Source organism: Psammomys obesus, unplaced genomic scaffold (genome assembly GCF_907164565.1).
Source record: "Psammomys obesus unplaced genomic scaffold, mPsaObe1.curated_primary_1811, whole genome shotgun sequence".
In the NCBI taxonomy this organism is placed as follows: Eukaryota; Metazoa; Chordata; class Mammalia; order Rodentia; family Muridae; genus Psammomys; species Psammomys obesus.
In genome coordinates this window covers 10,935,269-10,949,850 of record NW_026585691.1, presented here as the reverse complement: position 1 = coordinate 10,949,850, position 14,582 = coordinate 10,935,269, and the positions used below count along the sequence as shown (strand labels likewise).

The 14,582-nt window shown below is 41.8% G+C and overlaps 1 protein-coding gene across 1 annotated transcript in view; it reads right to left on the bottom strand.

The window, feature by feature from the left end:
* Wdr72 (WD repeat domain 72) overlaps window positions 1-14,582 on the bottom strand; it is a 171,803-nt gene that overhangs the window by 60,018 nt on the left and 97,203 nt on the right. The window contains exons 15-18 of the mRNA XM_055598804.1: window positions 13,187-14,001; window positions 10,392-10,483; window positions 6,430-6,509; window positions 5,036-5,231 (exon numbers count right to left, since the gene is read on the bottom strand). Of these exons, the coding sequence (XP_055454779.1) occupies window positions 5,036-5,231; window positions 6,430-6,509; window positions 10,392-10,483; window positions 13,187-14,001 (1,183 nt within the window). The remainder of the gene's footprint in view (window positions 1-5,035; window positions 5,232-6,429; window positions 6,510-10,391; window positions 10,484-13,186; window positions 14,002-14,582) is intronic.

The following is a 14,582-nucleotide window of genomic DNA, read 5'->3' as shown; positions in this document are numbered from 1 at the left end:
GAGATGGCTCAGAGATTAAGAGCACTGACTGCTCTTCCAGAGGTCCTGACTTCAATTCCCAGCAACCACATGGTGGCTCACAACCATCTATAATGAGATCTGACGCCCTCTTCCGGTGTGCAAGTGTACATGCAGATAGAACACTGTACAGATAAAAAATAAATCTTAAAAAAAATAGTGAAATTTAGGCAAGACCAGAAAATTGATAATCATTTGACCACAAGCCACCTGGAGATAATGGCAAATGGATACTTTGTAGGGCCTGACTTTGTTCTTTCTCTGACTTCACTTTTTGGAACCCTTGAGATCTTGATTCTTGAGGAATGACTAGCTCAGCTTACCCCAGGGCAGCTGGCGGCATTAAACACCTTCCACAGAAAGGAAGAGGGGTTTGTTCGTTTCCCTCTCTTCTGGTAGGATGAGTGCCTCAGACATAGGGCACCGGGCATGCCAGTGATGCAAACAGGTGGTTGGATGAGTCTGCACTGCATTATGGGTATTTTGCTCCGACTTTCTGAAAGAGCTGCATGCTTCTAGGGGGTCAAACCAAAAAGTAAATGAGACCATCCAAGCTAAGCAGTTTGAAAACCACACAAGTCAATGGCATAAGGGAAGCTGGTGGTGTAACAGATGGTCTCACGATTTAGGTCATAGGACTTAACCATGGAGAAAGACTATTTGTGGATAGCAACATAAGAAGTTCAAACTGCATATGTCAATATTGTCTCGCTCTGGTGAATTCCATTCACAAAATCAAAATATGTTCATGTAGTGAAGAGAAATACTAGAAACCGTTCCTGAAATTTTTCAAATGGTACACACTTAACTATCTGAAGCTTACAGACTTCCAGCTTCAATTCAGGATGCCTGTTTGTAAAAATGATGAATAGTGTCCACATAAGTCCATGTTTAAAAACTAGGAACAAAAAAACTGACGGGATCTCGAAGTTACAAACATCTCAGATGAAGCTAGAAGAGATGAGAAATCAAATCATTGGACAGAAGTTGGGATGAAGTTCTGAAAAGTATCAGAAGGAGAGTAACTTGAAATGGTCACCAAATAGAAGAGGACCTAGATTTCTGTGTCTATCTCTGTGTGTTTGTGTGTGTCCCTGTGTTTCTCTCTGGGTGTGCTTGTGTGCACACACAACACACACACATGTGCCTGAGTGTGTGAATCTGATTTGTGTACAGGGCATGTCCCTGGGATGATGCCTCTAGAAGAACATAAACTTCAGTGTGTATCAAGATCAATCCTGGCAACGAGAGCACAAAGATCAGCTGGTTGTCTCATCCTTGCCCTGTCTTACGAACTAGGAGTTGGCTGAATCTTCAGAACAAAGTTTCCAAATGCTCATCTGTTTATTCTTCTATTCAATAAATACTTCCAACTGGCTGCTAGGTGGAAGAGTGCTTTGGGTGACAAGAGAGAAGAGGACAGATTAGCCCCATCCCTAGTTCTGAATGATCTGTGTCAGGAGGCCAGCCTCCGCTCCAGAGAACAATAGCACAAAACATTGATTTCAGCAAGGGAGTCTAGATCACTTTTTCTTTGTCAATAAATTTAAATGTGTGTGTGTACAATAATCAATGCTATGGGGCTTGCAAACCTTTATCAAGTAAACACTTGACTCTGTTCTTTGACACTATCATCTCTGGACAGCTGAGCTAGGCTGGTATTCTGATGTCTCAGATTTAAAAAGATGACATTTCCAGCTTTTCATACACAAAGGTGGAAACCGTGAGTCTCAACCTCTGTGGAAAATGAAACAACTTTTAGGAAAGAAAGAAAACAAACAAACAAAACAGAAAATTGTCTGCCTTGCAAGGGTAGTGGAAGCTTTAAGGCAATTCAGAGGCCAGAAACAGCAGAGGGATTCAGCAGAGCTTATAAATACAAAGGCTGAGGTTTTATATGGAGCTAAAAATAAGACAGGGTATACAAACATTAAGCCCAAACAACCTCTAGTGTCTTTGAGAAAAGTAGTACATATCTTTACTACATGCCTTTCTCAAATATGTATACACACTAGATGTCATATAACATTTTACTTCTCTTAGTCAATTGACATCTACTTGAAATATGACTGTCTTGACATTTCAACGAGATGGTCTATTGAATACTTCAGTGTATACTCATGAAGGTTTGCTCTTCCCTCCGACATACCTATTGCCTCTCCCTTTAAGCTAACGTATCCATGCTAGAAGTTCTGTATTTCAACATTTACCAGCTGATATTTTCAGTAAAACTCCTTAGATATTTCAACCACTAAAATCTTTATAGGCATAAATGTATATTCCAAAGGAAGGCCTTTAGAAACAAATGAATTGCTGGTGTAAAAGCTTTGTACCGATAAGGCATTAATATGTGTTGATTCGGTCTAAACGTTTTTTTTTTTTTTTTTTTCCTTCTATCTTATTAAGTGTCTGGGCTTTTTGCTGCTTTATGGTTATAAATTTATGATGTGAAAAAAATAAAGCAGCAGAGAGCAGATAAAAAATAGGGGTTGAACTAAAAATAAGGCCCACCCTCAATGATCTAGAGAAGCCCGCTCTTCTGAAGGCTCCACATCCTTCCAAAAGCAGGGCCATCCACTGGGCACTGAAGCCTTGGGGGGACATTTCATAGCTGAATACCAGCAATTCCTCCCTCTTTCTCTCACATACATTTACACACACACACACTTCACTCACTCACTCACAAAAGCCTCCCTCTGAGAGTGTCATACTAGAGAACTGGAGAAAGAGATGAGAATAATAATTGTGAATAATTGGAGAATGATGCCATGCAAAGTTGAAGAACTTAGCAGAGACTCTATGGGATATGTGGCTGTATTACTCATTGACAGTAAGGCTTTGAGCAAGATTTTCTCTTTTTATTTTACTTTTTTATTTTGAAGGGAATAATACATAATTTATTTGTACAATAAAGAGTATTAATTGTATTTATTAAAGGAAAGAAACTCATACTTTTCTCTACATGGGTGTAGTTTGTGTACATCTACACAAATGTATTATTCATTCCTCTTCCATCCTCATGACCTTCATCACGCTCCTCTCTAGTAACATTTACACTATGTTTAAGGTGATTGATAATTGCTTTTACATTTGAGAGGACACATGGTATTCGCCTTTCTATGTCTGGCCTATTTCACTTACTACAATGTCCATGGGTTTCACCGATTTCTCCACAAACAAGGGAGGTTAATCCTTTACTGTCAGGTAACGTTCCCCTGTTCACTGTAGATCATACCATCATCACCTACTTGTCTCCGGACAGCAACCTAGGTTGACTCCATCTCTTAGTTATTGTAAATAAGGGATTAATGGTCATGCAGGTTCCTCCTTAGTATCAAAACTTCATTTCCTGTGAATTTATACAGGAGTTGGGTAGATGTATCATAGGTTAATCCTAATTTTAGTTTCCCGAGAATCTTTCACAATGTTTTCCAAAGAGACTACACCAGTTCACGTCAGAACCATCCAACTTCCTGTTCAACAGATGCCTATGACAAATTCTTGGTTCTATGTAAAGAAAACCACAAAAAAATGTTTTTTTTTTTCTTTGATTTTTCTTGGTAAGCCTTTGAACGTGGAGCAAGTGGGAAGATCCAGTTCAATCTTCATCTCCAAGGGATCATCCCTATTCCCCCCACCACATAACTTAACAGGAAACTTCAATCTAGCCAGTGATTCCAAAGGGACAGTTTTATCTACAGAGCCTCCACACCTGCACCAAATGTTTTATTTAATATAATAGTTTGGATTGTTCAACTAACATGTCTGTACTGTAAAAATGTATAGGGAGGCCCTAGGAAGTAGCTTAGTAAGTAAAGCACTTTCCATACCAGCAGGGTGGCCAGAATCCACCAGAAAAGCTACCTGTGAATATGTGTTTGTAATCTCAGTGCTGGCCAAGCAGGGCCAAGAGGACCATTACAGCATGCTTGTATCCTGACAGGGCCTGGGTTTACAGAGACATGCTGTTTTAGAAAATAAGATGGATAGTTCCTAAGGAATTACACCCGAGATTATGCGCTGGACTCCACACATTTGTAGACACACACACACGCACAGAAAACATAACAGAAAACAACTTCCAAAATACATCTGATACCTGAAACCTTTGCCATATTTAAAACAATGAGTCTTGGGCTGAAGAGGTGGCTTAACAGTTAAAAACTGCAGAGAACCCAAGTGTGGCTCCTTGTACGCACATGGCAGCTTAGAACCCTCTGTAAATCCAGTTCCAGGGTGTCCAGTGGCCTCTTCTGGCCTTTGAAGACACTAAATATGCACATGCTCAGACATACATGAAGGCAAAAACCATATACACATAAAATAAAAATACATAAATGTTAACAAAAGTGTCCTACTCTGGAATGTATTTGTTATACAATTTCTTAGGCAAATCAAAGAAAAACAGAATGCACTTAGTTGGAAAATGTAAACTCAGATAAAGGTGTGCCGCCCTCACCTGAAGCACAGATGTGCAAATATTGAGACCACAGATAAAATACACACCGTGAAACCTAAGAAGATGCTGCAAAATGAGTAAGTTGCAAAATCATGGAGTTCAAATATACCTAACTTAAATTTCCATATCCCTTGGTTCCTGGTGCTTCCCATAGGCACCTTGTACAGAAACCTCATTCTGTACAAGAAACAGAAACCTCATTCAAGAAACCTGGTCGTTTCCTTTCCTGTGAGAAACAGGACAGCCATGATGGAGTCCTGCATTTTTCCTTGGGATCATAGATACACGCTGCCGATTCCAAATATTTATGAGGGCACCAAAGATTAGAACTCAGGTCCTCAAGGGAATTCTATAAAATACCTGTGATACAAGAGAATCCAGATGCTCTTCAGTAGCTTAGTAATGATATGGTGCAAACTGTTAGAAGAACAGGTCAGACATGCGGGGATATGGCCCCGCTCCTGTGGGAACGGCACACTGTACACTCACATTCTCCAGTGCATTCTAGGAAGTACGAAAGCGCTGCTGAAAGAGCAAGCAGGTAAGCTGCTCACTTACTTTTCAGGGGTGAAACATTCCCCAGGTACTGCAGCTCCAGTTCTTCAGCCCGCTCCGTCTTTGGCGCGCTCCGCTCCCTCTCCCAGATGCTGCGCTCTGCCACTGGATGCGGTTGACTACTGACAGGCGTGCTTCTCAGACTCTTCAGGTGCTGTTGAACTTCAGCCAAGAGGACTGCTTGTATGGCTTCGGTTACCTGGGGCAGTTTTTGTTTTCATGAGTTACATGATATCAGTAGTCCAAACTATTAGGAATCTTGTAAAAGAGAACATCCAAAGCCCAGAATTTTGCTTTGCTTTGAGTTTTTCCATGAATAATATCATCCTGCTGTGCTAAGATTAACATCGAATGTCTTTCTTTATGAGTAGCCATTAATGAATGATTAGACTCAAAGCTGCCCAAGCTGCGGATGCGGAACCAGCCCTAAAGAAGTTGGTTATACCACCCCCTCTAGTGCTCAGGGAACATTGTAAAAGAGCAAGAGGGGCATATATAGGAGCCAACAGATAGGGTGAAGGGCTAGAGAGTGCCAGTCCCCCGAGCAAAAACAGCTCTCAACTACAGTTACCTACACTGGGCTCACACCACGCCTAACCAATTAACATTCAGCCAAGGGCTTCGTCTTTCACCTCCAAACTATTAGCTATCGGTAGGTTCTGAAAGGGGAGCATCGTTGTCTTTTGCTTTGTGCCCACAGCTCAGCCGAACAGGCTCCACACCCTCAGTCACACAGACAAACATGAGAGACAGAGAGAGAGACAGAGAGACAAAGAGAGAGAGAGAGAGAGAGCTGTGAGGAGGAGGTAGGATGGACAAAGGTGATTTGGAGGATGGAAGTAAAAATGGTCATATTCATGTGCAAGATTCTGAAAGGGCACTTCAGAAGGGTTTCTAATTACTCTGTCTAAAAATGATGCTGTTTTTATTTTTCTCAGGTGGTGCAGAAAACTTGTGCAGCTACCAGCAACCATCAGGCACCCAAAGAAGTTAAAAGAGAGATGTGAACAAGACATCATACAAAAATGGTCTCCAAATCAGCCAGTTCCATGTAAGGAAATCACCCCAAAAGAGGCCAACTCAAGTCACAGCACAAATAATAGCTAATTCTGCTTCAAAGAGAATTCCCGTCAGACAAGGGGTTACTTCTTCTAGGATGAGCCCACCTCCCCCTACCACTCTCCTCTGCTCCCACCTTCCTGCATCGTTATGAGACATCACTGTAGTTACCCAGATCCCTGTCTCTGCGTTAAGCTCAGTGAAGGGAATGCTCTAGAAAGCCATCCCGCAGGCTAAGAATAACTGCCTGCTTGCATTCCCAGGGAAGAGGGGGACTCGACGAACCGTAGTAGCAGGAATCCCCTCAGATAACACGAGGCATGTGGATGATGTCATACCTGTACAGATTGATCTCTCCAGCAGGAGATCAGTTTCAAAAGCGAGAGGTCAGCCTCAGGTGTGTGACACTCACTCCTACCTAGAAATGCAGAGAACGCATCTTATTAATGCAACCCATGCTCAGTCCCTGATGCTATCTGCACATTAGTACCACCCGGGGAAGCTTGTTTCACAAGCACCAGTGCTCAGGTTCAACCTTTCAGGGAGTGTGATTTAGCAGGTCCGAGGCTGGGAACCCGCAGCCAGTAACACTGTGAGATCTCAGATGATGTTCGGGTACAGCCAGAACAGTCAGACAGACACAGATGCTTGTCTAATCACATTTATTTATATACTTAATTCACCTTTCCACCTCTTTGCCAAACTTAGACAAAAAGCACCAGATTTTTCTGTGTCTGACCTCCTCCTACAAAGAGCTCAGGCTCGCCATGAGTCGGTACCCATTGTAGGTAAAACCAGACTCTGTATTGGTTTGTTCCCTACCCAGCCACTCATCTCTTACCAATAGGAAAATTCCCAATGCTTCACGCTGTCTGTGAGACATCGTTTCTTCTAAGACTGTCCTCTTCTATACCCATTCTATCTTTGCCTTCAGTCCATCAGGAAGTTCTAACTGTGAAAAGGGCTTGTTCTATTTAAATTGATCCAATACAGGGACCAGCAGTTGACCACACAACAGAGCAATTAATAAAAAAATAAAAGCACCTTTTCATTAATTGAAAAAAATATATATATAATCATCTAAATGAAAAAAAAAAATCAATCACTTAAGGCTCTCTGGTTGGTGAAGGCATCACGCAGATCTCGGGTTCTAAAGGAACATAGGGAATCATGATGGGGGCTTCCCCTGTTGGGAATACTGCAACTAAAGCTGTCTATTAGAATTAAGGTGTTAATTCACATGTCTGAAATTCTGGTAATAACTATTGAGATTTGTGTTTACCCGTTATATTTTCTATAGACACAGTTTCATACATACTATGTTGTACAGGTTTACTTCATTAAATCATATTAGTGGTCAAAGAATGGTGGTGGAATAAACATACCAGGTATAAAGCAAATTAAGAACATAGAAGTTGATAATAAATGCTTGCCTATCGCTATGACTTATTTTCTAAAGGAGTGTGCGATATGAATTTGAAACAGCCAGCCATGCTACACAAGACCTGTGCTCCAGAACGGTCTCATTCTGAACACACTTCCCACTTCTCCACAAGTGCCGAAGAGGAGATTTTCTTTTGATCTCTCTCCCCTCTTCCTCTCTCATCTTGCTGACCTTGTGACTCACCTTCAAAGCTAAGTCTTGGTCTCAACTGTAACTACTTACTGGCATCGTGGGGCACTTCACAGTGTGCTTTAATGCGATGTTAAAATTTTAATATGATAGAGAGACCAGAGCCAACTTTTCTTGGCAGTGTCAGGGAGTCATAGAATTAATTGCAACTTCAGGGGTAAAGATGAAAAGAAAACATCCCAGCCTTGTCAGCATTACTCAGTCACCATTTCTGCTAACAGGAGTGGGCACGGGTTCCTGTCAAGCTTTGAAAAAAAAAGACATCGCTGGTGTTATTTCACTTTCTAGGGTTTAGCTTTAAAAATCAATTGCCAAGAAGTAAGTCTTTTCCTGTACCTCTCCACTCATCTCTCTATCTATTACGAAAAAAGTCTTCATTTGTCTCTATTTCAACTTTTTGGGGGCAGGGATGTGCATATGTGTACCTATGTGGGTCTGAGTTGGACATCCAGTGTCTTCCTCAATTGTTCTCCACTGTAGCTTTTGAGACAGGGCCTCCCACTGAAAGTGGGGCTCACTGGCTGGCTGGGTAGTAAGCTTCACAGGTCCCCTTGTGTCCCTTTTGCCAGCACTTGGTTTACAAGCATGTGCCACCATCCCTGACTTCATGTGGGTGCTGCGGATTTGAACTCAGGTCCTTATAATTGCACAGCAAGCATTTACCTACCCAATCATCTCCCTGGCTCTCTAGTTTGATGTCAATGGCTGCAAATGGAACCTAAACACTAACATGACACAACAGTAACACTAGTTCTCAAGGCTGTTGAGTTGCAGACCCACAGGGGGAAACAAAAGCATCCTTGGATCCGGTAAGTTGTGTCATCTTTACGGAAATGTGTACATTAAGCCCTAAATTCAAATCCTTTTCCTAGTCCTACAGAAAATTTGAACTGAGGAAGTAGCTCTATTAAGAACTTTGATATATGAAGAAGAAGACAAGGAACCAGTCTTGGTCTACCTAGAAGGGATACTATCAACGTCACAAAAATGAAGACTGATTTGATGAAGACAGAAGGACGGGGAGAGGGAAAGAGTCAGATCTACATGCCACTGCTGTTTCTCTGGTTATTAGCAGTTTGACTATCATTAACCCATCTAATTTTCAGGAGCGCTGTTTTGTCCCCAGAGGGGAAAAAAACAGAACCTTCTTATACTTTTAATGCAAAGTGTTTTTTATATATCAAGTGGGACTTCATATGCAAACCATTAACAGAATTCTTGAAACACACCAGGACAGCATAATTGAATTGAACATTATTAGTAAACTTTCCTAGAAAGAAATGTAAATGTTCTTTCTGAGTGGTCTAGTAGGCCACTGTGTACCACAGGTCAGGCATGCTTAGCCTCAGAGGCAGCTCATGCATTGGGCCAGGAAACTTATTCTCATTTTAAATAGGGATTTAATAAAAGTGAAAGACAGTCTCAAGGGTGTATCCAGAGTGATCTTCAGAGCTGGACCTTAATCTCAACTCACCTGTTTTATTTCATATCTTCAAACATTGTTCTAGCCAGTGTGTATCTTTTACGCTTACTCACTTATTGATTTCGTTATATACTAATCCAGAACAATTGCACAACTCTTTCTAGGCGCTAAATACAATAATGAATGAGACTGTCATAGAAATGGAAAACATCATTATTAGCAGGAAAAAAAAAACCTGGAGAATGGTACAATGGGGGAAGAGATGGGATGTTGTAGAGAGAAGGTGAGGCATTTGAAGAAGACCTGGAGGATGAAGATGATCAAAGGATAGGAGGCAGGGCCCTATGGACACCAGAGGAAGGAACAAACCAGGAAAAGGCAGAGCCAATGCTGAGGTCTTGAGACCTTCGTGGCATGTTGCTTAAGGATAAAGAGGCAAAAGTAGGTGCTACTTCATTCTGCCAGGGCATGATGTGTGGGTAGAGCAATTTAGGAAGGGCCTTGGGATTATGGGAGTGATGTAGCTCGAGTCTCAAGTGAAAAAGAAGCCAGTGGAAGGTTTTGGGAGAGACAGAGAGAAAGAGAGTGATAGACAGAGAGACAGTCACAGAGAGAGATAGAAACAGAGAGAGGAAGAAGAGCTCCCACTTGGAAAGAGTGTAAGGGGGAAGGGCAGGAGTAGGGGGCGCTTAGGGAGCCACTGTATCCATCCTGGTAACAAGCACATCAGAGCAGAGGTTCACACTTGGGGTGTGGCCATGGGTAGGTAGAAGCATCAGACTCTGGGTGACTGAAAGAAGACAAAGTAGGACAATGGCACCGATGTTCTGGCCTGAGAAACAAGACTGAGAAAAAGGTCCCTGGTATGCTAAGACCTGGAGAGGCAAATTTGGCATCAAAATATAATCTAAAGGCAGAGACGATTACTCAGAAGAATTTGAGATTGTTATGCAGATAAAAATAACCTCCTGAAATAGCCAGAGAACTCTCTGATAGTAGCTTTTGGGAAGGGGGCGTGGTTATTAAAAGCTATGGATGCAATGAATCTTCCAATAAGTTACACAGGACTTTACTGTGCAACATTTCATCTGCCGGGAACTCTCAGATGCTTGGAAGTCTAGAGACCCATGGATGCAGTCTATGCATTTTACAGTGCTACTCGTTGGCATCCAGTTACGGAACTGTCATTTTATCTAACAGTGAGAAATACACCAGAACACATCTGAACCATTGGCGACTCTTACCATTTCTTAGGTGTCCGTAGAAACTTGATGTATTCAAAATATCACTTCCGGGGAATTTTCCTTTGTTGTGCACAGACTCCATTTTGAAGGGTCTGTTGGGAGAAAAAAGTTTCAAGGGGTGTTACTTTAAATTTATAGTAAAACTCTTTGAGAAATAAAACTGATGACACAGGCTCAAAACTATGTTAGCAAGTTGGGGATTGAACACAAATTATTTTCAGCATTACCTTCTACACGCAATTTCTCTACTTTATCTACATTCTCAAATGAACTTCAAATATTAGCTCATGAGAATGAACTGTGCCTACTCCCCCCTTTACTGGAGAGGTCTTGTTCCCGTAGAGCAAGGTATCTGAATGCTATGACTGGTTTAAGAATACCAATGTTGACATCCACGAGGGAACTCTCCCAGCATGTCCTCAGGTTCTGTGCCAGGCCATTATTCCTGTCACTGCCAGGGATGCTGCCACAGGCTGTTTCTTCAAATTCAGTGCAGTTATACACACTGCTGGTAAACACACAGGGGTTTCTCAGCCTGCACCACTATAATAGAGTATTGGCAAGATAGATAGATTTGTTGGAAGGACTTGATATGACATATCCAGTAACACATTATTTTGATTTCTCAAAAACAAACAAACAAACAAACAAAAAAACCATACTACCTTGGCCCCCATAGATCAAATTCAGAGAGCTGACTTAGAAAAGTTCTCATTCTGACACCTCCATTCCAGAGTTTGTCCAAATGAATGGTTGGTGTTTCTCTTTGCTTTGCTTGGTTGGCTTTGGTTTGAGACAAGGTCTCACTACGTATCCCTGGCTGCCCTAGAACCTCCCATATAGACCAAAGATCAGCCTGCCTTTACCTTTGCCCCAAGTAGAGTATTAGGATTAAAGGCCTGTACCACCACACCCAGTATTTTAATGGACAATTTTCTGAAGCATGGATAGATTTCTGGTGACTTTTTACGGCACTTTAATGATAAACATACTGAAAGCACACAGACTCCTCCCAAAGGACGTCAAACAGCTTTTCCATCCCAGATGTATTAAAAACAAACTTCTACCCTACACCGACTTGGGCGATTGTTGGTAGCCCAAGTCTGAGAAGACTTCTTGGCATTGATCATTTCCCAGCTCACGTTGTAAATGAGGGAAAGAAAGTCTAGGCAACACACAGTCTGACAGCACACAGGAGTGCCATGGTGAACGCTAGGCCCGCTCCTAAGTTTTCAGGCTCAAGACTGACAACCTACTTTAAGCATACTTGTTGTTGTATAAATGTTTAGTAAGAGAAAGAAAAAAAGGTTGCTCTTAAGTCTATCTTAATTTTGTTAAGTATGCAGGGCTGGGTGGGACTTGGGTGTTCAAGATGAACAAAGGAATGTAGAGTCAGAAACTTCCCGAGTCTCCACTGTCTCTGCGTTAATGCCAGGAAAGTGGACATTAAAAGCTTGGAACGTGGCAGCATTGTGGTAGGAAGCTTAGGAGATCTGTCTGGACTCCGACAGACTGGCAGCACTCAGGGGGCAGGAGCTCCATCACACAGCATGTGGGACAGACACTTGCTGATCTGAACTCTCATCAAACAGATTGCAGAGACCTCCCACTCTGCAGTGAGCAGGCTGAATCCTACCCTTGAGCAGCAGCGTGGACTTGTCCTATGCTGGTGAATCTCACCCCCTCACCCTCCACCACTCACATCACATACGTTCCTCCTTGTCCACTTCCTTTATGCCAGTGGTCCTTACTAGTTTGATGTGTAGAGTTTGTATTATTTGAATGAACCCCTGCCTTAAACAAAAACCTTTATTCTCTATCTTCTAGAGGCCATATGCTGTGGACACACTTTAATAAGCATTTGGTAAACTGAATTCGATTTAATAATATCAGAATGAAAAAAACACGTAATCATGTATGTGAAGGGACAACATGGCAACTGCTGAGTATTAAACGACAGCTGCCACCTCTTACTAGGGAGCTGTGCCTCCCCTATAACCGACAATTGCCCCACCCCGATCTCAATACGCCAAGCACAAGTTGAGGTAGGAGTTAAGATATGAAATTTCCAGCCATCATAAACACCTGTTTAAGAATTCTTGGTTCAGATCTAATTGACATCCTGTTAAATGAACCATAAGATATGTACATATGTGTTTGTAAGTACATATGTATGTATGCATACGGCAATCCATCTAGGCTTTCACTGCACGTCTAACCCTATGATTTTTCTAGCACATGTGAATACAATGGATATCTGTTGAGTGAAGCAATGCTATTTCTAATTTTATTTTTGTGTTTATGTGTATATTCACATGTGTGTATGTGTGTGCATACACATGTAGAGGCAATAGGTCAGTGTTGAGTGTCTTTCTTGGCCTTATATTTTGAGACAGGGCCTCTCACTGACCCCAGAGAGTCATTGCTCGTGCCAGTTCCAGAGATCTGCCTCTCTCTCTGTATCCCCAAGGCTGGGGTTAGAGGCACCCACTGCCATACCCAGCTTTCATGTGAGTGCTGGAGACTCAATTTCAGGTCTTCATCTTCGCATGGCATCGAGACATCTCCCTAACCTAAATGAATTACTATTAAAACATATAGACATATAATTAACCTTCAACCCAAAGAATTAATAGAAAAATTTGTTTTCTGAATGAGTTCTGGATTTAAAAAGTTGTTGCATCTCCAACACTGTGTCCCAGCAGAAGGAAGGAAAATGATAGCTAAACACAGAGAGGGATCATAACAGACTTGATGTCTGCATTAGAATCATCTGTGTCTCTACCGCCTCTTACCTGTCGATTTCACAGGCCAGATCCAAAGGCATGTTAACTAACTTATTAACTAAAAACAGCCTGCTCAGTAAGTACACTATAGTATCTGATTGTTGCAAGGCATCACAGTGATTCTCCGGGCCTCTGGGAATTCCCGTCTGGTGCGGAAGAGCGGCTGTGTATTTATTTGACAAGTCCAAAACTTTCCTGGAACACAGATTTACTCCTGAGTACTCCTTCATTTCAGTACCACAAGCATCCCACCCAGGCAGCATCAGGGAGAAGAGGTCTTTGTTTAAAGCAAGTCCCAAAGACACAGGGCCCTGCAGCTTTAAGATGCTGAGATGCTTGGTACAGAGGCTGTCTAACTCTTTATCCACTCCCCACGGCAAAATGCAAGACAGAAACAATTTCGCCATGTCTATTGTGAGGCTAGCATCGACCTTCCTGGATAGCTTAGGGCATGTCTTTTTGGAGCTCTTCATTTTCCTCTGTCTTTTAATACCATCACTCTCCTCTGGGAATTTACTGGTGCTGTCCCCAGGGGCCAGGCTGTCCCCACTGGGCTTGGCTTGTGCCTCTGCCTGAAGAGAAGTACATGACGCTTTGTTTCTTCTTAATGTCAGTGTCTTCTTCTCTACTGTGCTCTTGGCTCTCCTCAAGATGTCACTTCCATAGAATGAGCCGGAAGGATCAACATCACTTAGGGGAGTGGGCAGCAGTAGTTCAACAAGATTTTCCAGATCAAACAGGAGAACATGGAAGCCAATGTGACTCCATTTTGTTTTCACAGGCAAGACATTAAAAGGTCTTGGGACTGATGAGGCATCAGCAACCTGAGGGGAAAGATATGAGCATATCAGAGTTCATCATATGTATTAATGTTCTATGACATAATTGTGGCAGAAAAAGAAATATTCAGTTATAGTTAAAGGCAAGAAGTATTAAGTTCTGCAAAAAAAAAAAATAACAACTAATAAAGCTGTGACAACTGATCTTGTTTCAGTTAGGAAACTCTCTTTCTAAATTGAACATTGTAGATTCTAACATCCATATAAACTTTCTTTCCTCAAATATTTTCCCTAAGTAAATTAGAACTAGACTTCTGGAGAACAACAGCACTAGATTAGAGTCCTTTAAAAAGAAATCATTTTATTTGTGTGTGTGAGCATATGTCCGTGTGTAAGCTCACACAACATGCATGCACACAACCTAAAGTTGAATAGGGAACCAGATCCCCTAGATCTGGAACTATAGTCTGTTGTGAGCCAACCATATGGTTACTGGGAACTGAACTCTGATCCTTTTCAAGAGTAATACATGCTGTTAACATGCTGAGACATCTCTCCAGCCCTATCTATCTCTCTACCATCTATCTATCTATCTATCTATCTATCTATCTATCTATCTATCTATC